Below are 25,484 nucleotides of genomic sequence, written 5' to 3' on the forward strand. Positions count from 1 at the left end.
ATGTGACAACACTGAAGAAATTACACTTTGCTACAATGTAAAGTAGTGAGTGTACAGCTTGTATAACAGTGTGAATTTGCTGTCCTCTCAATACCTAAACACACAGCCATTAATGTCTAAACCACTGGTAACAACAGAGAGTACTCCCCTAAGTGTAAATGTCCAAATTGGGCCCAAATAGCAATTTTTTCTCCCCGGTGTCAAGTGTCTTGTTAGTGTTACAAGGTTAAAGGTGTGAATGGGGAGCAGGTGTGTTTATTTTGGTGTTATCACTCTCACTCTCTCATACTGGTCACCAGAGGTTTATTATGGTACCTCCTGGCAAAGAATTCTCTGGGGATCAGAAAAAAAGAATTGGGGGGGCGTGGCCGCCGCGTAGCTGCATGGACGTCTGTGCTTACAGCTCCGCCGGACCAGGGAGGAAAAAAAAAAATCGGCATACATCGGCGTCCCTACACCTTGAAAAGTTCCCTTTTTCTTGCCAATCGTCTACTGAGGGTACCCATCTTACCTCCTGATGGCCAAAAAGAAGAAAGACACCGGCCAGCTGCGGCAGCTCCAGCATTTCTTCATGGCCCAGGACAAGCAGCGCAGCCAAGATGGCGGCGGATCTCCGGCCTCGTCCAGCGGGACCTCTCAGTCCTCGCCCAGCCCTCCACCATCCTCGGCCAAAAAGTGGGTCAGCCTAGATCCCCTGCGGCCTCCACTCTACTGTCCAAAAGTCCGGTGAAAAGCAAACCCCAGCTGTTGGAGGATGCACGCATGGCGGAGGTAAGCCAAGAGGGTCACTCCTCCATGGACTCCACGAGGGAGCTGTCCTCCAGTATAGACACTTTCCCCACTAGTGAGCGCCCGGTTTCTGAAACCAAGCTCAAGGATATGATGATGTCCCTCAGGGCCTCCATGCACGCTGATCTTATGGAGTGTGTCCGCTACTTCAAGGGAGAGGTACAGGCCTTGGGAGGCCGCATAAACAAAGTTGAGAATAAGATGGGGGAATTTGCGGCTTCACATAATGAACTCAGACTCTCACTATGGCCATGAAGACGAAATAGACAAGCTCAAATCTAAAATAGCAGACATGGAAGACCTCTCTAGGCGGAACAATGTCAAAATCAGAGGGATCCCAGAATCCGTGCATCCCGGTGACCTAGGTCAATATGCCCGCGATCTTATTTTGGCAGTTCTTCCTACTACCTACTGAACTTGTCATCGATAGACTCCATCGACTCCCTAAACCCTCTTACTTGTCAGACTATGTTCCCCCAGATGTATTTATGAGGGTTCATTTCCATCACATTAAGGACAATCTTATGCCTGCGTTCAGGAAGATGACCCCAGTTCCAGATCCCTATTCTAGGATCCAACGGTTTGTAGATTTGTCACAGCACACGCTGCAGAAAAGGAGAGCTCTCCATCCGCTCACCAAAATCCTGAGAAACCATACTATTATCTGTAGATGGGGATTTCCTGTGAAGCTTACCATCACATATAACCACAAAGCCCATGTTGTCACAACCTTACAGGATGGCCTGAATCTCTTACAGTCCTGGGGTATTCTGCCGGGACAAGCCTCTCCTCCTCGGGAACCCTCTGGTCGTATCTCCCCGATATCTGAGGAATGGCACACTGTGTCTCATAAGAAAAAGAGGAAGAAATCATCTAAGGGGTCGCCTTCTCAAGATTTCACCCACGGATCTCCTCCCATGTCCGGTCACCTTGCCTACCCTTTACCCCCTTAAAACATGTGAAGTATACCTGCTCATGAGTTTACTCTTTTTTTTATACCTGTATCACAATCACCCAGTTTGTTTTTTTTTTGTTTTGTTGTCTTTTTTCTCTATTTTTTGTCGGTCAGCAGCATCTTACTGAAGAATCTGAATCCTGGGGTCCTGCTTTCGGATGCCATGGGTCTCCATCCTAGGATACCCCGGGAACCATTCTGGAAACACTCTCTGATGCCCCTGCGGAACAGCCTTGTCCAGGTAACGCCATCAACCTTCTTATACCTGCACTATGACCATAGCAGTTACCTCCTTTAATGTTCACGGCCTCAACCACCCTGCCAAGAGGTCATCTATGTGGCGGGAAGCTGTGAAACCTAGGAGTGATCTCCTTTGTGTTCAGGAAACACACCTTTTACAATCCTCGTCCCCTGCTTTGTCTCATAGGAGTTTCACGCACATTTTCACGGCTTCAGCCACGCAAAAACGCAAGGGAGTACTAATACTCGTTAGAGACTCTGTTGCCTTTTCCTTGCACAAACTCTTGGTAGATACCAATGGTCGCTACCTCATTCTACAATGTGAGTTGAACAATGCTCCGTTTACGGTCCTTAACGCATATGCCCCCAGTACCCACCAAATGAGCTTCTGGAGGAAAATGTTTCGCTTGTTGGCTAAACATAGGCATGGTTCTGTAGTGGTGTGCGGAGATTTCAACTTGGACATCTCCTCCACTCCTAAACGCTCCCCTCCTGCTCTACAGGCTCTCTTTCACGAGGCGGAGTTGTTCGACTCATGGCGATGCCTACATCCAGGTGAACGTGATTATTCCTTTCATTCCCACCGCCATAATACTTACTCCCGCATTGATATGATCTTGGTTGATAAACACCTGCTACAAAACATCCAGAGCTCGGTTATTCATAATATTACCTGGTCCGATCACCGGTGACTGTCTCTCTTCAGGAATCCCGCTCCCAGAGTCCCGCATATCTGTGGAGGGCAAACAGCCAGATATTGGACTCTCCTCAGCTTGCTTCTCAAATACAGAAGCACCTTGAGGAATACTTCCAGCACAATGCGGGGTCGGTTTCTGATCCGACAATTGTTCGGTGTGCTCACAAAGCTTTTGTACGTGGTGTTTTCATTAAGATGTGTGCGCGGCTTAGGAGGCAGAGGACACAGCGCCTGAACCAACTCTTGGCTGATATTAAACGCCTGGAACCCCTGAACAAATCGTCCCCAACCCCACGCCTAGCCCAACAATTACGGGAGCATAGATCAAATCTCAGGGACCTCTTGATAGAACAGCAGGACAAGTATTTTCGAGCTCTCAAACTATCCCATTATTCTGCTGGGAACAAGGCGGGGAAATTAATAGCGAACAAATTAAAAGCCAGGCGCGTCAAAAGTAGAATAGCATACCTCTTGAACCCTACTACAAAAACACAAACATCATCAATCCTCAGGAAATAGCTGACTCTTTCGCCAGCTACTATGAATCATTGTACAATCTGAAAAATGATGCGGCCACCCCACAGCCAACTGAACTACTTATTTCCGCTTTCTTAGATTCTATCAAATTACCACACCTCACTCCCTCTCAACTGCAGGCTCTCAATGCCCCAATCTCCTCTGCTGAGGTGGAACGGGCCATTCGAATGCTGCCAACGAGGAAATCTCCCGGACCTGATGGCCTCCTAAATTTATATTATAAAAAATTTGCGTTGGTCCTCAGTCCACATTTGGCCTTGGTGTACGCGGCTGCTGTGTCCACTGCCTCTCTGCCTGGTGAAATGCTTCAAGCATACGTTGTTACTTTGCCTAAGCCGGGTAAAGAACCAACATCTCCTCCTAATTTTAGACCAATATCATTGTTGAACACTGATGTAAAACTGTACGCTAAGGTATTGGCCCTTAGGCTTCACCCTATCCTACCGGATCTCATTGATCCGGATCAGTCGGGATTTGTCAGGGGGCGTCAGGCCTCAGATGCCACCAGGCGGGTCATAGGGCTTGTGGACAGGGCTGGATCTGGTCGGGTGCATTCTCTGCTGTCCTCTTTGGATGCGGAGAAGACATTTGACCGGGTCCACTGGACATATGTGACTAGGGTATTACAGAGATTTGGTTTTGATGGTCCCATTTTACATGCAATTCTAGCGCTGTACTCTAACCCCTCTGCGAAGGTATATACATCGAACATGCTGTCCCGGTCATTTCCTATCACGAACGGGACGAGGCAAGGCTGTCCATTGTCGCCATCGATTTTTAACTTGCTCATCGAGCCCCTGGCGGCGGCCGCGAGATCCTCCACGAATATCAAGGACCTTACCACTTCCTCCCGATCACGTTATTTATTTATTTATTTCAGGTACTTATATAGCGCTGTCAATTTACGCAGCGCTTTACATATACATTACACATTCACATCAGTCCCTGCCCTCAAGGAGTGTACAATATAAGGTCCCTTAATCACATTCATACAGTAAATACATAGTAGGGCCAATTTTATACAGGATCCAGTTAACCTACCAGCATGTCTTTGGAGTGTGGGAGGAAACCGGAGTACCAGGAGGAAACCCACGCAGGCACAGGGAGAACATGCAAACCCCAGGCAGGTAGTGTCATGGTTGGGATTCGAACCAGCGACCCTCTTGCTGCTAGGTGAAAGTGCTAACCACTACACCGGTAGTTATTCGCGGACAATGTCATTATCTTCATGACTGACCCTGAAAACTCTTTGGCAGCCACGCATTCTTTGTTGCAACAATTTAGCCTGGTCTCTTATTATAAAGCCAATTTTACGAAGTCCTTGGTTCTGCCTATAGGTATGTCCCGAAGCCTATGTCAGAAACTGCAGACTTTATACCCCTATTCTTGGGAACAACACAGCATCCCGTATCTGGGAGTCCAACTGACCCCTAGGCTGGACTTGCTGGCTGACGCTAGCTTCCCTCCCCTAATAGCTAAAATTACGCAATAATGTCGCAGAATTTCGAAAACTGAACTTACCTAGTCGGGCCGCCTTGCCTCGTTCAAAATGCTTCTCTTACCCCAGATTCTCTATATATTTCGAACATTGGTGATCCCAGTGCCTCGCAAAACTCTCGTCTCTCTACAGGCGGCTCTCAAGGGGCTGGTGTGGAGAGGCAAGAGACCAAGGAGCGCCCACTCTTTCTTGGTTAAGCGCTAGTCTGCAGGGGGTATGGGAATGGTTGACATTAAGGACTATCTCCTAGCCACGCACTTGGCACAACTGAAATACTGGGTGGTCCCAGTGCCTCCTACAGTGTGGAGCACTATGGAAGCAGAGGTGTGCGCCCTCCTCCTCCTGCGGACGGTGCTTTTGGCTGATAAGTGGCGTCCTATGCCATTGACAATGCTCCCTATCTCGATCCAGGCATCCCTTCTGGCCTGGCGTGAGTTCACGGCCCATGTGCTTCAACCTTCCTCGCTGGTAAGGGTCCCAGTGCCAGTGGGTGTCTTGGAACTTGTTATTCCTCACACCTCGTTTAGAACCTGGGCCACCAAGGGCATAACTACGGTGGACCATATCCTGTCGGGGGACGTTTTGAAACCGTTCTCCCACCTACGGGAAGAATACTCAATCCCTATCACTGATCACTATTTATATATTCAAGTATCCCATTTCCTTCGCTCCTTGGCATCCCCCCATGCCAGGGGTGGAAGTTCCTACTAGGCACCTCTCGCTCGATTAAAGGGACCTCTCTCTTCTACAACGTTGTTCAGCGTAAACTGGAGTATTGTAAATCTGTCCCCTTTGTGAAGTGGGAAAAAGATCTGGAAGTCACCTTTACTGATCAACAATGGCAAGCAGCATTTCGTTCTGTCCGACAATCTTCCTCTTGCACTAATCATTGGGAACTGTCGCAAAAGATTAATCTGCGATGGTACCTTACGCCATACATACTGTCTAAATTTGTACCCGACTACTCACCCCTGTGCTGGAAGGGGTGCGGTGAAGTAGCCTGGAGGTGGCCCATCCCTCCGGAAGGTACTTGGGGGCATAAAGGAAGCCCAGCCAATGGTATAACAGTAAAGGCATCCAGTATGTCCACTCACCAGTATACATTAACAACAATGAAAATGGCTTCTAAAGGCTGGGCTTCTATTATGCCCCCAAGTACCTTCAGGAGGGATGGGCCACCTCCAGGCTCACCTGCCCCCTATCTATCCATTAGCTTGCATGTGCTTCCACTGTGAATACTCTCAAAAATTTACTAGAGTTAGGACTGCAGGTAATACAGGGTGCCGTGGAGTGGCCCTGCAGCTTACACATGGGTTTGCAAATGTGTGCTAACTAAACCCCTGTTTTGACGCAAACTGGTTAGCAAATTGAACTGGGAATTTTTATTTTTGTTTGTCTCATGTGAGTTGCTAAGTATACCCTGATTGCTCGAACCACATCCAGAGTATGCAGTGCAAATTCCTTAGGATGTTTCGGCTTAGGACACAAAGAGGGTAACCCAATGTCCTCATTCAAGTGAAAACCGGAAACCACCTTCAGAAGGAAGGATGGATCCGGACGAAGTACCACTTTAACCCTGTGAACCACCAGCTAGGGAGGACGAAAGGACAATGCCGCCAGTTCCGACACAGTGCGCGCAGAAGTAATAGCCGCCAAGAAGGCCACCTTCTATGATAAGGTAAGCAAAGGAATCTCCCGAATATGTTCAAAAGGAGGTTCATGAAGAACCGACAGCACCAAATTAAGGTCCCAAGGTGGCAACGATGGACGCACCAAAGGTACCAAGTGTCGCACCAGGGATTGGATGGCTAATGGCATTTAGAACAATAAATTGCCAAGGCCAAGAGCTGACCCTTGATAGTGTTCAAGGCCAACTTTTATCAACACCTCGTTGAAAAAGAGCCAAGATCCGAGCCACCGAGTCAGAGCAAGGGGGAACCCCAAGAGACTCCCACCGCACAATATATGACATCCACGTACAATGAAAGATCTTCCTAGAAGTTGCTTTCCTCGCTCTAAGCAGAGTGGGAATCACTGAAGCAGACAATCCCCTGACCTTCAGCACCTGGCTTTCAACAGCCAAGCCGTCAAAGCCAGCGACAGTAAAGCAGAATGGAAGATTCGCCCCTGAGACAGTAAATCCTCCCTGAGACGAAGTCTCCAAGTAGCGTCTGCGACTAGCCTAACCAGGTCGGCGTACTAAGCTCGGCAAGGCCAGTCCAAAGTCACAAGGATGACCGGAATCCCTTCCGCCTCGATGCTGTGAAGAAGTCTGCCCCGGAAGTATACCGCAAACAAGGAAGTTGCGGTCCCTATACCATTGCATGCACGCTTACCTGCTTGTTATGCGAGTACCATTTTTCATTCAATAAAGTCAGAAGCTTACAATACTTCACTATATGACGCTCTTCTTCTTATACATGTTCTGGAAAATTGCCACAAACATTTGATGGGATGCTGAGATTGTATTGATTATATTGAATATACTAAACATATGGGAGAGATGATCCAGTGGAGCCACTAAAGCCACCAGTACCTGGGCCCTGTCTGGCAGAAGGGAATCCCCTGTAACATCATGCTGGTTACCCCTGTAGGGGTATTTAGCTCCGGTGAGTGTGGGCAGAATTGAGAGGGGAGCACTAGTTTCTTCACCCGGCACGTTCCACTTAGATCACCCCGAGATTCACCCATCAATTCCCTCTGGAATTTATTTCACCAATTAATCACTTTGATGGACTAATATTGCTGAATTTTATTTAGTTAAACCTGAGTCACTCCTGTTCACTTTATTGACCACCATGCAGAGAAGGGCCCTGCAAATACAGTCGAGCAGGCTGCACCAAGTCACTTTATATTTAACAAATCTGTGGCTCTTCATATATTTGTCTTTTACATATAATTTATATAAAATGAACCATCACTACGTCACTTTATCATATATTTATTGATCACGCTAGTCATTTGTTCAATATAACTAGCTTTAGACTTATCCACATTCACCGATCACTTGCTGAGATATTTGGGATACTATTATTTATTTATACATCTGTCACCTTTCACTAAGCACCTTACATTCCTTCATATTTATATTCATATTTACTGGCACTATATTATATTTATCAATTAACAATTTATTGGCCACGTCACGATTTAACACTTTTACTGCACTATTTGCACTTTTCAATATTTATTATAATTATTTATATGTATGGTTTACAATCATTGTGATGTGAAAAGGGTAATACGATCATAAGTATTTTGGAATACCCTGTGTTGGAATATTAATGTCTACATATAGTGTCCCTTAAAACCTACTGAAAGGCAGCACCATTTACCTCACAAACCCCTTTAAACATTACTGAATACAATCCATTGGATCGTATTTTGAGGTAGGCTGCAGCCTTTAGTTATTCCACAGCGCTGATCTCTTAAACCTTTTGATGTGAAGAAGTCTTGCAGCAACTTGAGGAGGAAAGGCATACATCAGCTAATACCGACCCCACAGGGCCACCAGCGTGTCTGCGGCGTCTGCCAGAGGGTCCCAGGAGCGGGCCACAAACCTCTGCACTTTTCTGTTGATCCAAGACGCCAACAGATCTACATCTGGAGTGCCCCAACGAAGGCACAACTACTGGAACACTTCCGGATGGAGGGACCATTCTCCTGCATCCAAGGCCTGTCGACTGAGGTAATCCACCTGCCAATTTTCCACTCCTGGAATGTGAACACTAGAGAGAGCTGGAACAATGCGTTCTGCCCACCGAAGGATGTCTGCATCTTCCAGGGCCGCAGGGACACTTTTGGTGCCCCCTTGGTGATTAACATAAGCCACGGCTGTGGCATTGCCTGATTGAATGTGCACTGGACAACCCTGCAGGTGCTTGGTCCAGTGGACTAGGCAAAGCCGGATAGCTTTCATCTCCAGAACATTGATCGGTAACCTGGAATCCTCAAGGAACTAGACTCCTTGAGCAGACAACCTGCCGAGAACCCTTCCCCCCCAAACAGACTTGCATCGATGGTGACACTGTCCAAAATTTAGGGAGGAAGGATTTTCCTTGCCTGAGCATCGGGGACTGAAGCCACAAGATCAGGGACTCCCTGGTCACCTGGCTCAGTTGGATCTGATTGTCCAGGGAATGTGGATTCTTGTTCCACTTGATAAGGATTTCCTTCTACAGGATCCTTGTGTGAATAATTCTGTCTCATGGACGGGACCAGGGACGACCTCTGAAGGTTCAGAATCCACCCCAACTCCTCCAGAGTTCTCATGGTGATATCCAAATTAGTCACCAGCACCGTGGGAGACTCCACATGGAGAAGCAGATCGTCCAGGAAACCCAGGATCGATATCCCCCACTGGTGCAACAACGCCACGACCGGAGCCAACACCTTCACGAAGGCCCAAAGAGCAGAGGCGAGACCAAAGGGTAACACCACAAACTGATCCTCTCCCACAGCAAAAAGGAGAGACCATTGGTGTCCTGCACATATTGGGATGTGAAGGTAGGCATTTTTGAGGTCTATGGAGGACAGGAAAGCCCCCTGATGTAGGGAAGCCACCATGGTGCGACCAGATTCCATCTTGAATTATTGAACTCGCACGAAGCAATTCAGTGCCTTCAGGTCCAGGATTGGACGCACCTTGCCTTCCTACCTGGGGACCGTAAACAGGTTTGAATAAAAGCCCTGAAAACGGTCCGCACCCAGAACTGGAACGATTACTCCCTGTTGTAGTATCCAGGATAGCCACAGGTCCGGGAACCTGCGAGACTTCCCCCCCACCCCAAATTCAGATGAGGGCGCACCTTTAGGCCGAAGGGGCCTTGTCCACAGGTCTCAAGAAACTCAAATTTTGTTTGCCAGACCAGGGTCTCTTATGATGAGTAAGCAATCATAGTGTCGTGAAACGCGTCAACCTATGTACCCGTCTTGTGATGTGTGAGTCCTGTATGGAATTTGTGGCGATGAATCAAACGTCAATACTTCTATCTACGTCGGAGTGCGGTCACCGTTTTTGTGCTTAAAGGTCACTTTGGACCAACCGAGGGAGTCTTGAAGGACTTTACCCTATTGACTGATCCTGAGGGACGTAAAAACTTCTTGTGTGCTGAAAAGGAGGGACTCCGTCTGCAACGAGGGTCCTTACCCTTGTTAGCCTGTTGGAGAAAGGTACTTGCCCCCTGTGAGACCTTTGATAATGTCATCCAGGGTAACCCCAAACAGGCGACCTCCTTGAAAAGATAGATCAGTCAAGGCCTTCTTTGAGGTCTGATCTGCAGACCAGCACTTTAGCCAAAGTATACCTCCGGCGTACACTTTGGCTAAAGTGCTGGTTTGCGGAAACCGACAGTCGACCCAACATGAGAGCAGTATCCAGCGCACCATCGCAAACAAAATTGCAGCCCCTGCACCAGCTGATCCAACAGCTCCACAAAAGGCAGGGGGGAGTGGTTTCCCCTCCAGGTCACGGCGTAGCAACTTAGCCTATTCAGTCAAAGTTTGCGAGACAAAGGCAACAGTAAACACCAGTCTCAGTGCATACCCCGCCAGGGAGTACATATTGCGGGCCACAGACTTCTCTTTTCTATCTACCGAATCCTTAAAGGACGGGAAATCCTCCACTGGGATCATGGTAGGTTAACTCAGTTTTGAGACCAGAGGGTCTACCGTAGGTGTCACAGTCCACTTTTTGATAAGGGACTCCTCAAAAGGGATAGCGTCCAGCAATCCACTTAGGCACCCCAGGGGAACGCTTTGGCGGTCCCATTCCTTTTTGACCATGTTGTCAAAGTACGCAGAAAAGGAAAAACCCTTTGCCACTCTGGATGACTAGTGCCAAACGTAACCTGCGGCAGGGGTAGGCAGAGGGCGTTTCTTAGCACCTCACCCTTTAAAGGCCACCTCCATCCGGGACGCAAACGATTCCAGGACCGCCGAAATTGCATACATGGACAGCCGGGGCCCGGAAGGCCCTGTGGCCTCACTGAGGGGGGTCAGATAGGGACACATGATCTGTAGGGTTCGTGTTGCACAAGGGGACCTTTCAGCAAAAGTTAAAAAAAAAAAAAGACACAAAAGTTTTTTTTTTTTTTTTAAATGGCCCACTGGAGACCCCCAGCAGAGAAAGAGAGACCCCCAGACTCACCACCCTGTACCAAAGATGCACCAGGAGGCCCAGAACGGCTGTACAGCACGTGTCAGCAGTAATCTCGATCCAAAAGGGGAGGATCTGAAGAACAGCCCAGGGTATAGGGAGGGGCCCCACCCACCAAAAAAACGCCTCCAGGAACTGCCACTCTGATTCCTATTAGAGAAAGCCACCGCAAAATGGCCTTGCCGGGTGTACCAAGATGGCCGATCTCCTCAGGACGAGACTACAAGAAAATGGCAGCCCAGCGCGGCCTGCAGAGCAATTGAGGAACAAAGAGCTGGGGGGGGGGGGCACACCCTGAACATGCATTTCTAAAGCTGGTGCAGCTATGAACCAAGCGACATGCATATTTACAGAGAATAGCGCACACATGCAAAAGAAATGACTACCAAATATAAAGGCAAAACATGGGGATTTAGTCCCACCATATGGCCATATAGTGCTCAAGCCCACCACTACGCCAAAGTACCCCATTGTCAGTGGGTCCTACACTATCCATAAAAAGAAGGATGAATCCAACCTCTCACCATTGGAGATGCTTACTCCTTACTGAGAGAGATGTGCAACTGCACTATAAGGGACTACTCCTATATCTGCTTGCTAGTGGACACTGATAGAGTACAGGTGTGGGAGGGTGGGGTGCTCAACCCCAGAAGTCTGGTCAGGACTGAATACATAACAAACAAAGAGCTGGGGGGGGGGGGCACACCCTGAACATGCATTTCTAAAGCTGGTGCAGCTATGAACCAAGCGACATGCATATTTACAGAGAATAGCGCACACATGCAAAATAAATGACTACCAAATATAAAGGCAAAACATGGGGATTGGTCCCTTATAGAGCAATTGAGGACCCTTGTGGGGACCCCCCCCAGTCTCCAGAACGGAACTGATTGGAAGGTGGGCCCTGGAGTAACAGGCAGAGACCCCCCCGCACAATCGTTTGTCTGGCACCGCACCCCCTGCCCCCACATCCGGCTTGAAGGCATGGTACCAGCCCCCGGGAGTAGGCCCAATAGCCCCCAGCAGTGAGGGGGGAGAAAGTAGAAGGGGGGGTCTGTGACAGGACAGAGGGGAAACCGGAAATGTGAGGATCCGACTGTCCCAGGTAGGGGCCAGTGTCCATCCCAAAGGGGAGGGGGGAACATTTACTCACCATACCGGAACAGGCGGGCGCCATCTCCTGACAGAACCCCTCTCGGTCAAATACGAACGCTGCAACTCGGGCCTAGACCTGGTCGTGTGCGACCTGGCGAGACGTTTAACTCGCGGGGCCAGTCCCCATCCAGTGGGACTATGTCGCGGCTGACCGAGCCCGGAGCTAAGGCCTGCACACTCGTTGGCTGGCTGGGGTGACCACTGAAACCAATAGATCCAGCCCGTCGCCCAGATCTGGCATAGTTGCATGTAGATCTCACAGGAAAAAATCTGAAAAAAAGCTAGGGAAAAAACAAACTTTGCCAGGACCAGAGATCCCAGCAAGCAACTAGGTCCTTACTCCTGACTAGGCAGATTAAAACTGATATCCTACGCAGGAAGAGAGAGGGTGTACCCTCTGGGACTGCCCATAGGCGTAGCCGGACCTTGCTTCTGCCTAGTGTCCTACTCCTGTAGGGGGCAGTATAACTCTGTCAATGAACGATAGAGAAAACTGAGGTTCTTCCTGTATGGGAGGGGTTATATGGGAGGAACTTCTTATCTACTGCTTGCCAGTGTCCAATCACCTAAAGGTAGCGTATAACCCAGATAGTCATTATTACCGACTCTGTGTCACATGATGTACGATAAGGAACCAGAATTGTTTACTTACTATATAATCCATTTCTCTGATGTTCATGACGGACACAGCTCCTGTCATTCTTGACCTTGGGATATACTGTCCCCTACAGAATTAGTACACTAGGCAGAAAAAACATCTGGCTACACCCATATGCAGTCCAAGGGGTATAATCGCTTTCCCTGCTATAGTCACTCAGTTATGTTACAAACAGTGTCAGGAGAGTCATAACACCACAGAGGGGTGGGTGCTGTGTCTGTCAAGGAACATCAGAGGAATGGATTTTACGGTAAGTCAAAATTCCCATTTTCTCTTTCGTTTAACCAAAACAACTGGAGCCCACCTGAAAAAAAACTAAACACCCTTAAAGAGGAGCACCAGCCTGCAAAATCTTACGGTCAAAGGAAGCATTTACAGATGCCAAAAAATCCACTTTATAAAACTTTGTAAAAGTGTGCACCAATGACCAGGTGGCCGACTTGCAAGCCTGCGTCACTGACGCTTTATGACGGAAGGCCCAAGAGGCACTAAATGCCCTAGTAGAGTGTGCCTTGACAGGGAAAAGAGGAAACTGACCCCTGATTGAATAGGCCTGAACCACCGTCTGTCTGATCCACCTGGAAATGGTCGCAGAGGAAGTGGAAACCTTTACAAGGCCCATCCTTGAGCACAAAGAGTCTGCCTTCCTGAAAGACTCCGTAGCTGCCAGGTACACCCCAATTGCCCCCACCACATCCAAGGCAAAAATGACAATTTGCTTCGGGTGTTTAGGCCTGGGACACAAGGAAGGCAACACAATGTCTTCATTCACAGTCAGAGACCACCTTAGGAAGGAATGACGGACAAGGACGAAGCACCACTTTATCCTTGCAAATCACCAGATAAGGTGAACGACAGGATAACGCTGCCAGTTCCGACACCTTGCACACAAAGGTGATAGCCAAAGGCCACCTCCTGGAACAGCATAAGGAGAGGAATCTTCCAATTTTTTCCATAGAGCTGAAAGCACAAAATTAAAATCCCAAGGTGGCAACCAAATGTCGGACACCCTGAAAAGTACGCACTAGGGAGTGTATGGCCAAAGGTCATTGGAAAAAGTTTGCCAAGGCCGAATACCTGGCCCTTGATGGTACTCAAGGCCAATATCTGTTCAACCCCCTGTTGAAGGAAGGTTAAGATCCGAGCCACAGAGAAGGTACGAGGATGAACCTCAAGCGACTCACACCACGCAATGTACGTCTTCCACGTACGATGGTAGAGCTTCCTCGAAGCAAATTTCCTAGCTATTAACAACTTAGGAATCGCCGACTCAGACAAAAAACTCTATCCATCAGCACCTAGCATTCAACAGCCAAGCCGTCAAAGCCAGTGACTGTAAAGCAGGATTGAAGATCGGTCCTTGGGACAGCAGATCCTCCCTGAGAGGAAGCTTCCAAAGAACGTCGGAAACCAGTCACACCAGTCCATGGCTACCGGAAACCAGCGAAGGCGCACCTTCATGCAAAAGGAGCCTTGTCCGCGGGTCTGGAGAAGCCTGCTCTCATATAGTTACATAGTAGGTGAGGTTGAATAAAGACAACAGTCCATCCAGTTCAACCTGTGTAGGTGTGTGTGGCTGTAATCATCTCACATAGCCCTGAATGTTCTGATCCTTGAGATGTACGTCTAAGAGTCTTTTGAAAGCCACCATACTACCCGCAGAAACCACCTCTTGTGGTAGAGAATTCCACAATCTTGTAGCCCTAACAGTAAAGAACCCCCCACGTTGCCTGAGGTTAAAACGCTTCTCCTCTAATCGCATTGTATGCCCTCGAGTCCTCATGCAATCCCTTCGATTGAACGGCTTTTTTTCTAAGTTGAGATCCCCATTGCGATATTTAAAAATTGCTATCATGTCCCCCCTCAGGCGTCTCTTCTCCAGGGAGAATAAATCAAGCGATTGCAGACGCTCTTCATAATCAAGGTCCTCCAATCCCCTAATTAGTTTAGTTGCCTAGAATACTCCAGATGCGGTCGGACCAGAGTTTTATAAAGTGGAAGGATTATAGTCTTATCTCTGGAAGACATCCCTTTCTTTATGCATGCTAATATTCTGCTGGCTTTGGCAGCTGCCGCTTGACATTGCATGCTATTGCCTAGCCTATCATCAACCAAGACTCACAGATCTTTCTCCATTTTTGATTCCCCCAAGGGTTCCCCTCCTAATGTGTATTGTGCTTTTAGGTTTCTAGTCCCCAAGTGCAAAACCTTACACTTTTCCACATTAAACCTCATTTGCCAAGTCGTTGCCCACTCCGTTATTTTGTCCAGGTCATTCTGTAGGATATCCGCTTCATGCTGTGCAGTTATTGCCCTGGCCAATTTTGTGTCATCTGCAAAAACTGATATCGAACTACTGATCCCGTCCTCAATGCTATGAATAAATTGAACAAGGTTGGTCCCAGGACTGAGCCTTGGGGGACCCCGCTTACTACCTCAGACCAGTCTGAGTAAGCGCTGTTTATTACCACCCTTTGGACACGCCCTTTTAGCCAGTTCCGTATCCAAGAGCAAACCTTGCTGTCGATACCTGCAGACCTTATTTTATAAATTAAGTGCTTATGGGGAACTGTATCAAATGCCTTAGCGAAATCTAAGTACACCACATCCACTGGTCTGCCCCTATCTAGCTCACAGCTCACCTCCTCGTAGAATGTCAAGAGATTGGTTTGACAAGAACGCCCATTTGTAAACCCATGCTGGTTACTGCTGATGATGTTGTTGTCTTTAGCAAACTCTACGATATAGTCCTTTATCATCCCCTCCAGAAGTTTACATACTATTGATGTCAAACTGACAGGCCTATAATTTACCGGTATATGCCTCTGACCCTTTTTGAATATCGGAATCACGTTAGCTTTCCTCCAATCCCCTGGTACATCTCCTGTCCTAATACTGTCAGCAAAGATCAGAAACAGTGGTCTAGATATAACCTTACTGAGTTCCTTGAGTACTCTCGGATGTACGTCATCCGGGCCTGGTGATTTGTTTGTGTTAAGTTTATCCAGCCTTTCCCTGATTTCACCCGCCTTTCCCTGATTTCACCCTCTGTTAGCCATAGTGGCAAGTCCTGTGTATTACTACTAACCATACAGTCATGGTAAGTGTACCCCTCCGTTTCCTGTGTAAAGACTGGCGAGAAAAAAGCATTCAGCACGGTTGCTTTTTCAGTGTCCTCTGTAACCATCCTCCCATCATCGTTTATTATGTGTGCAATATGCTCTGCCCTGGTTTTTTTTGCTGTTGATATATTTAAAGAATTTCTTTGGCTTTTTTTTACTATCCTCCGCTATGTGTCTCTCAAAGTTTATTTTAGCCATCTTGATTTCATGTTTACTTTTCTTATTTGCCTCCTTGTATTGGTCGAAAGCCGCTACTGTGCCCTCTGATTTATATTTCCTGAAGGCCAGTTTTTTTCCCCTAATAAGTTTTTTAACGCTACGGTTTAGCCAGCCAGGTTTGGCTTTGTCTCTTCTAAATTTATTTCCCATAGGAATGCACTGCAAGATGCATTTGCTTAATATGTTCCTAAAGCATTCCCATTTTTCCTCTGTGGTCAGTGATCCCAGGGTTTGGTCCCAGTTTACCCTTTCCATCAATGAGTACAATTTTGGAAAGTTTGCCCTTCTGAAGTTTAGGGTTCTTATGTTCCCCACTTGCCTTGTTATATTGTTATTTACACTAAATGTGATCATCCTGTGATCGCTAGAGCCCAGGTAGTCCTGGACTCCTACCTCCAAGATTAGGTCTGGGTCATTAGTGATCAATAGATCCAGGACTGCGTTTTCCCTAGTCGGAGAGTCCACCAACTGTGACATGTAATTATCCTGTAAGGTTTCCGTGAATAGACGGGCCTTCTGTGAGTGTGCAGTCCCCTCTTCCCAGTCAATGTCGGGATAATTGAAGTCCCCCAATATGATGACTCAGTTTTGCCACTTTACCCAATAGTGCTAAAAATTCCAGCTCTACCTCCTCCCCTTGTTTAGGTGGCCTATAGCAAACCCCCACAATTGCTTTTCCATTTTCTCCTTCCCTATGGAGCTCTACCCACACGGATTCTAAATCCATGCTCATCCCTTCCGTAATGTCACTCCTCTCTATCACCCTTACATTGTTCTTGACGTAGAGACATACCCCTCCCCCTCTTTTTCCTACCCTGTCCTTCCGGTACACCGAATACCCTTGGATATTGGCCAGCCAGTCATGTGAGGGGTCGAACCAAGTCTCCATTATTCCCACAAGGTCTATGTCCTCCTCATGTACTAACATTTCCCACTCATCTATTTTATTAGCTAGGCTCCTGGCATTAGCATATACCCCTCTTAGTTTTACGGAAGTTAAACGTAATTGGTGGTTAGGTTTATTCCTGTTTGGTCTGAGGTTTTCCCGCACAGACCTACCAATTGACGTTATGGCCCTACTGTCGCTGCTGACTCTAATACTACCTTCTGTCCTTTGCTCCCTCCTGACTGACTCTACTTCTGAGCCCTCCCCCCCCGTCTCCTAGTTTAAAAGCCCCTCTCGGCTTGCCAGACCAGGTTTGTTTGGATCCACCAGGGGAGGCCCTGAACGACTTTGAGCCCTCGTCAGTCGATCCTGAGGGACGTAAAAAAACGTATGAGCCGGGAAGCAAGGTCCAAGTCTCAGACGAAGTTTCTTGCCCTCAGTAGCCTTCAGAAGAAAGGTACTCTTCCCCTATGTGAGATCTTTAATGATGTTAACCAGGGTAGCTCCAAACAGGCGATCTCCTCGAAAGGGAAGATCAGTCAAGGCCTTTTTAGAAGTCTGGTCCACAGACCAGCAATTGAGCCAAAAGACACGCCCTGAGGGACCACCGCCAAAACAGAGAGGCAAGTCATCAGAGGAGCCGCATCCAAAGAGGCAGCACAGATAAACTCCAGCCCTTGGACCAGCTGGTGCTCCAGCTCGGCAAAGGCAGGGGGAAGCTGTTCCCCTCCAGGTCACGGCATAGGAGCTTAGCCCACTCAGTCAGAATTTGGGTCACCAGGGAAATGGTAAATACCAGCTTTACTGCCAAACCCGCTAAGGTGTACATAGGGCGGGCCACAGCCTCCGCCTTCCGGTCACCCAGGGTCCCTAAAGGCTGGGGGCTCTTCAAACAGAATCATGGTTGCCTTGTTAAATCTGGAAACCGAAAGGTACACCACCGGTGGAACACTCCACTTCTTAATAAGGGACACCTCTTAGTGGTAACGCCTAGTAGAGCGCTTAGGAACCCCAACGGGGACGCTTTGGTCATCCTCACTCTTTAGCGACAATTCTGTCAAAATAAGCAGGGAATGGAAACACCTTTGCCGCTCTGGTTGGCTTGTGAGTGCCAAAAGGGTACCTGCGCCTCCGTCACAGCTTCAGCTGCGCCCTCCCATCTTCAGGGTCTCACGCACAGAATCAGTGCATCCACCAGCGCCTTTACATGCAGGGTTGAATATGTGGACAAATCATCCTCACTATCAGAGGATTCCAGATGTGTGGTCACAAACCCAGAAAGGTGACCCACATTCGCGGCAGCTGAATCAGATTCAGGATCTGATGAGACAGATGAGGCAGGGGAAGACGGAGGGCACTTTCTGCTAGCCAGTTGCCCGCAAGCCGCCTCCACCCGGGACACAAGGGACATCCATCAGTGCATGGATGGTTGGTTGGTTGGGACCCGGAGGTCCATGCAGCCTCAGAGAGGGGATCAGGTGTGCTAATGCGCTCCAAGGACTCCATGAGTCACTAGGGGGACCTCACAAAAAAGTGTAACACACTGCTAAGGGACAACCCCCACCGCGTGGGCCACACCACCAGGTCGCCAAGCACAAGTCACAGAGCGATCCCCAGCAAAGAGGGGGAGGACCCCACCAGACTCGCCACCCACCGACACAGGCACCTGCAACCACCAGGTACCTTAAGGAAGCTAAATCATCCAGGAGTCAACACCAGGGGATAAGGAGGGGCTCCCACTGCCAAAATCACCGCCGTCATGGCCACTGGACTACACAAACACAGCCGCCGTACATAGGAATACACGGGCTATAAAAAAATGGCCAGCCGCGCACACTTTTTTCTGCCTAGTGTCCTACTCCTGAAGGGGCAGTGTAACCCAATGGTCAAGAATGACAGGAGTGGTACCCGTCAATGAACCAAAGAGTAATAATGGTTGCTACACAAAACATTCACACTTTGGGCCTAATTTGCATATTTTCACTCAGGGGTGTACTCACTTTTGTTGCCAGCGGTTTAGACATTAATGGCTGTGTGTTGAGTTATTTTGAGGGGACAGAAATTTACACTGTTATACAAGCTGTACACTCATACAAGCTGTACACTCACTACTTTACATTGTATTAAAGTGTAATTTCTTCAGTGTTGTCACATGAAAAGATAGAATAAAATATTTACAAAAATGTGAGGGGTATACTCACTTTTGTGACATACTGTACATGTACTTTCAAACTTTCGTTTATATGGCCCTGATATTTTCTATATATATATTAACATTACACAATTTTTATACTTTTACATGGACTGAAACTGGTTATGCAACTTACTCGTATCCTGAAAATAATCCTTTATTGCAGACAAAACGTTACTGTCAGGCCGAAGCTCAGGTAAATCTTGATATCTGTATGAAAATATCAATGTCAGTTATAAGCATTATTACATCCCACATTCACCTTTATCTACTCCAGTGGAATCTGTGCAATAGCTTGGGCTAGATGCATAACTAGTTCGGGTCAAGTGTCTCTGCCCTGCTGCTGGGATGGGATGGATAGGACCCCCCCAAGTATACAGCAAATGTCAACTTTAATTTATCATTTAAAGTTGAATTCCCCCTTTCTTTTCACTAGAACTAAATGGAATAATCATTCCTAGCATAGATCATACCTCTGTACCATGTTGCTCTGTTGTCTACAGATCCCCTGACCTTTCTGGGTTTAGTTGTGGGTTTGTGTCATATGGCCCTCTGTACCTCCTTCTGACACTGTCCCTTCCACAACCACTTCCTGTAGCAGCTCAGGTCTGAGTCTGTAACGCTCCCCTCTGTAGTCTTTCAGACTCTGTAAATTATGTCATTTTCTCACACCTCTGATGGTGGGTGGAATTGAAAACATCCTAATTAGCGTTCAATCCCGCCCAGTCCGACCTACAGTAAATAGGGATAGACCAATTTTTTTTAGAGAAGATACCGATAATCGCCCGCCATTAAGATCGATAGCCGATAACAGGTGCTGATATTCTGTACATGTAAAGATTCGAAAAATCAACAATTTCTACACAAATCTGGTATAAACTGAACAGGTTTATTAAAATTGTAATCATAAAAAAGTAAACAACTGGGAAAAATAAAGTGCTTAAAAAATAATTAACTTAAAGCGGAGTTCCACCCTGGCAATACTTTAATAAAAATACCCCCGGGACAGTCAGGGCTAGTACATTCCGCAATGGCTAGCCTCTGATCTGTCCCGGTTGCACTTACCTTTTAGGACAAATACTTACCTTGAAAACGTATTGTCCAGCGCTGCCATCTCAGGTGTGGGCAGCTTGAAGCCAGCGCGATCCTCTTCTGCGTCCTCTTCCGTCTTCTTCGGTCCCACGATGCACTGCACCGGCCCCGCCGTCACTCATGGTGCGCGCGTGTCATCCCTCCACAGCTTCTGGGCATGCCCAGAAGCTGTTTAGAAGGGAATGACGTGCGCGCCCCGGAACTGACGTCGGGGCCGGTGCAGGCGCAATGATTCCTGGGAGCGATGACTTTCAGCTCCCAGGAATCATTGCAAAGCCAGGAAGTGACGACGGGCCGTGGCCGCCGAGGGGAGGAAGAAGGAAGTAAAGTAAGTATATTTTCTTCTATACGAGGTAAGTAAAAAAAAAAAAATGCGACTATCCATTTGTTTTTCAGGTGACCCGGAGCGAGAAGATGGAGGTAAGTATAAATTTAGGGTGGAACTCCACTTTAATAAATTGTTTCCCAAAACATAGAAAAATGGCATAAATACCCATAAACTGCACACTGATAAAAACTCTTACCGTAAAATCCTTTTCTCGAGTCCAATAACAGACGCAACTCTCATACTTCTTAGACCATTGGGTTATGCTGTCCCCTGCAGGACTAGTACTAGGCAGGAAAAGAAGCAATTCACCACGCCCACGGGGCTGTCCCTATAGGCATAACCCCACACACCCTGCTCCAGCAAAACATTTTTGTTGAAAGCAGTGAAAGAAGACACAAAACCATCCCCATATCAGAGGGGCAGGTGCTGCGTCTGTCAATGGACTAAAGAGAAAAGGCTTTTAAGTTCTTACAAAAATCCAGTTTTCTCTATCGTCCATTGACAGATGCAGCTCTCATACTTCTTAGACCATTGGGACGTCCCAAAGAAGTGTAGGCATGAGGGGTGGGGAGAACGCAACCAGATAGTAAACAAACTCCAAAGGCTAAACTTAACCAATTAGGTAACATGAAGCTCAACCAGAAAAAAAATGGATTTTTGTAAAATATCTTACCGTAAAATTCCTTTCTCTTACGTCCTCTGACAGTCGCCGCCCACTCATACAGTCTTCACCAATGGGTATTGACCTCTTATCCACAGGAGCAAGCTAGGCATAAGACTTGTTAAAAACAAAGCAATTTACATAAGACACCTACAGGGGGCTGTCCCTCTGGTCCAATACCCCCGGCTAGCCTCATTCCCAATTCAGTTTGGTAGCAAGCAGTAGAGAGTCCATGAACCCCAAAGAGGGGTGGGGGCGGCGACTGTCAGAGGACTCAGAGAAAGGAATTTTACGGTAAGATTTTACAAAAATTCCGTTTTCTCTTACATCCTCTGACAGTAGCCACCCACTCATACAGTCTTCACCAATAGGATGTCCCAAAGCAGTGTAGACATGAGGGGTGGGAAGCGCAACCGTCACAAAGGCAACACAGCACCCAGGTCAGAGAAAGGAACCTTATCTGAACAGAAAGGTAAACCCTTTGGGTAACAGAAAAGCTCAACTGGGGCAAACAACCCAGGAAAGCAAATAACCAAGGGGGAAAAAACCCCAACAGCCAGGAACCTGCAAAACTAGGGCCCCCTTAAGGCACTGCCACACACAGAACCTTGCGGCCAAAGGAAGCATCTGCAGATGCCAGACCATCAAGTTTGTAAAATTTGGAAAAGGTGTGCACAGTCGACCAAGTCGCAGCCTTGCACACCTGGGCCACCGAAGCCTGATGCCGGAAAGCCCAGGACGCACTCACCGCCCTGGTAGAGTGCGCCTTGACAAGGAAGGGCGGTACCTGTTCCTAATCGAATAGGCATGTACAATCGTCTGTCTGATCCATCCAGAAATGGTTGCCACATACGCAGCCTTACCCTTCCGAGGTCCCTCAGGAGGGACAAAAAGAGAATCCAACTTTCTGAAGGATTCCGTGGACGACAGGTAGACCCTGATCGCCTGGACTACATCCAAGGAATGCAAGGCACACTCTTTAGGATGCTTAGGGTTCGCACATAGCGAAGGTAAGACAATATCCTCGTTAAGGTGAAAATCAGAAACCACCTTAGAAAGGAAGGATTGGTTAGGTCGCAAGACCACCTTATCCCTATGAACCACCAGGTAAGGGGAGCAGCAAGACAAGGCCACCAACTCCGACACTCAGCGAGCAGATGTGATAGCCACCAGAAAGGTAACCTCTCTCGTCAGCAGAGGCAGAGAAATTTCCCTGATGTTTTCAAAGGGAGGACGTTGCAAAACGGACAGGACCCAGTTTAAGTCCCAAGGAGAAAAAAGGCGCTCTCCGAGGAGCCAAATGACTTACACCTTGAATAAAGGTGCGTATCAACGAATTAGATGCCAAGGGGCGCTGAAAAAGGATGGCCAGTGCAGATAACTGGCCCTTAACAGTGGTCAGCGCAAGACGCTGGTCCACACCAGATTGGAGGAAGGCTAACACCCTCAAGATACAAATTCCGAGGACCAGTGCGCTACCTAGAGGGTCTAACCTCAAGAACTGCCTCTGAGATAATAGAGCAATAAGTGTGCAAATCCGCAATGTAGAAAAAGTGATTAAAAAAAAGGCAGCCAATCTTAATCAGTGTCCCCACTGTGAACAATCTTATCCGGGCACAAAAACATTTTTTCAATGAACATACCCCCGGGACAGTCAGGGCTAGTACATTCCACAATGGCTAGCCTCGGATCTGTCCCGGTTCGCACTTACCTGCAAGAAGAAATATAAGTGAAAAAGCTGCGCTAAGTGAAAAAGACCATAAATGATTTAAAGTCCATAAAAGTTCCAAAAATTAAGTGAATAAATAATGTAAAGTCCAAATGATCAACCAGAACTCCACAATTGCAGAAGGTGTGTATAAATACTGCTTACCAGATGCAGAAGTATAATCCGCCTTAAACAAAGATTCGCCAAATCAGACGAAGACCATACGAAAGGATCTCTCACCAGGATATCCGACCCAAGACCATGGATTGATGGATGTTCAGGTAAAAAATTAAATGAAAAACATACCGTAATACTGCATACTAGTGAATTCGCAAAAATACACCCTGTGTGTAATAAGGAATAAGTGCTGATATACACCACCACCCTCACAGGCTGCTTACCAAATGAAAAGGTAAGTATGACAGAAAGAACCAAATCACCACCAAATTCCGTCCATGCAATATCAGCAGTTATTATTATCCCTGCTTACCAGAAACAAGCAAGTTAAAAGCATATGAAAATAAGGATGTTCTCCAGGGATTGTGAAATTCTTTGTAGATTTCTTATCCTCCAACGATGTCGTTATCTCAGAGATCATCAAACATGTGCAAAAGGATATATAGATATATATATATATATATATACATAGCGTAATATTGTCAGAGGAATCAACACACACCCAAAGTGAATGAATGAATGCAAAACGTGAATGGAGCCGCCACCGCCCTCACAATCTCTTTACCAGATTCGTGTGAGTGAACATCAGAAGCAAGGCCGCCACACACACCAACTCAGTGACACCGCTAGGACCACCACCATAGGTCACAGCTTACCAGAGGCATACGATTGTATTTCAATAAGGATGAATGATTCCCATTAGAAGTATTCCTATCGCTCTCTCAATGGCAATCGGTCACAATCCAGTGATAATCCACAGTATTTCAACTCAGATGGTCACATGAAAATAATGAAGAGCCCCATAGTGTAAAACCATTTAATATGAAAAGATTAAAAAAATTGCACTTACAGGAAAGTTAAGAAACAGCGCTGAATCGAAGCCGCCTGCCGGACAGCTTCAAACACCCGCCCAAGCGTCTCACAGAGGTGACGTCAGCACGCTGCGACCGACGTACGTTTCGTCAAAACTGACGTTCTCAAGGTACGGGCGGCGCACTGACACCACCTCTTAAATAACACAACAGAAGAGAAGATCCTCCCAGCGTGACCTGAGGGCTGAATCGCCTAACGCCATCTTTGATATGGTCTAATATTGATAAAACGCCCCAAATTCGGACTCGGCTGGACAAAACCGATTGAAAATCTAAAGAGTAATAAATAATGTAATTCTCAATTAAATATATGCAAATTTAAAAGAATATAGACCATAGAGGTTAATGGCCAATAATATAAATATATATATGTCAGAAATGGCCAATAATGACAAGTGCTCCCAGGTCACACGGAGATAATCTTTTACATTACAGATCATCATATTGGTAACTTTAACCATATCAAATGGTACATGTATACATAGATTAAAATGATTAACTATGCTAATTAAAAATATGGGTACATAATATGGGTCAACGTTCATTCCGAATGGCATGTAGGTCTGAATGGAATGAACGCTGACATTGATGTGAATGCGTTCATTGATAATTCGTAGACACTCAGTATAGAATGTAGTCCCCTTCTTTTTTATTAAAACAACATCTACTATATAATTTTTCATTTTTTGTTTCTGTCATGGTCTGTGATATACGTCCAAACTCTCAAGGATGTTGGACATGTGAGAATTTCATACGGTTAATATTTTTATATTTAATTTTAATGTTTATCATATCTCTATATGGTCCATATTATGTACCCATATTTTTAATTAGCATAGTTAATCATTTTAATCTATGTATACATGTACCATTTGATATGGTTAAAGTTACCAATATGATGATCTGTAATGTAAAAGATTATCTCCGTGTGACCTGGGAGCACTTGTCATTACTGGCCATTTCTGACATAGACATATTTATGTTATTGGCCATTAACCTCTATGGTCTATATTCGTTTAAATTTGCATATATTTAATTGAGAATTACATTATTTATTACTCTTTAGATTTTCAATCGGTTTTGTCCAGCCGAGTCCGAATGTGGGGCGTTTTATCAATATTAGACCATATCAAAGATGGCGTTAGGCGATTCAGCCCTCAGGTCACGCTGGGAGGATCATCTCTTCTGTTGTGTTATTTAAGAGGTGGTGTCAGTGCGCCGCCCGTACCTTGAGAATGTCAGTTTTGACGAAACATACGACGGTCACGGCGTGCTGACGTCACCTCTGTGAGACGCTTGGGCGGGTGTTTGAAGCTGTCCGGCCGGCGGCTTCGATTCAGCGCTGTTTCTTAACTTTCCTGTAAGTGCAATTCTTTTAATCTTTTCATATTAAATGGTTTTACACTATGGGGCTCTTCATTATTTTCATGTGACCATCTGAGTTGAAATACTGCGGATTATCACTGGATTGTGACCGATTGCCATTGAGAGAGCGATAGGAATACTTCTAATGGGAATCATTCATCCTTATTGAAATACAAT

General features: G+C 46.8%; 1 protein-coding gene across 1 annotated transcript in view; it reads right to left on the bottom strand.

The window, feature by feature from the left end:
* Positions 1-25,484, bottom strand: part of CENPC (centromere protein C) — a gene marked incomplete at its 5' end in the record, with an annotated part of 583,906 nt that overhangs the window by 539,767 nt on the left and 18,655 nt on the right. Inside the window, one exon of the mRNA XM_082243417.1 lies at positions 19,241-19,314. Coding sequence (XP_082099543.1) covers positions 19,241-19,314 — 74 coding nt within the window. The remainder of the gene's footprint in view (positions 1-19,240; positions 19,315-25,484) is intronic.

This window comes from Pelophylax lessonae (assembly GCF_965119305.1).
Source record: "Pelophylax lessonae genome assembly, chromosome: 1".
Lineage (NCBI taxonomy): Eukaryota > Metazoa > Chordata > Amphibia > Anura > Ranidae > Pelophylax > Pelophylax lessonae.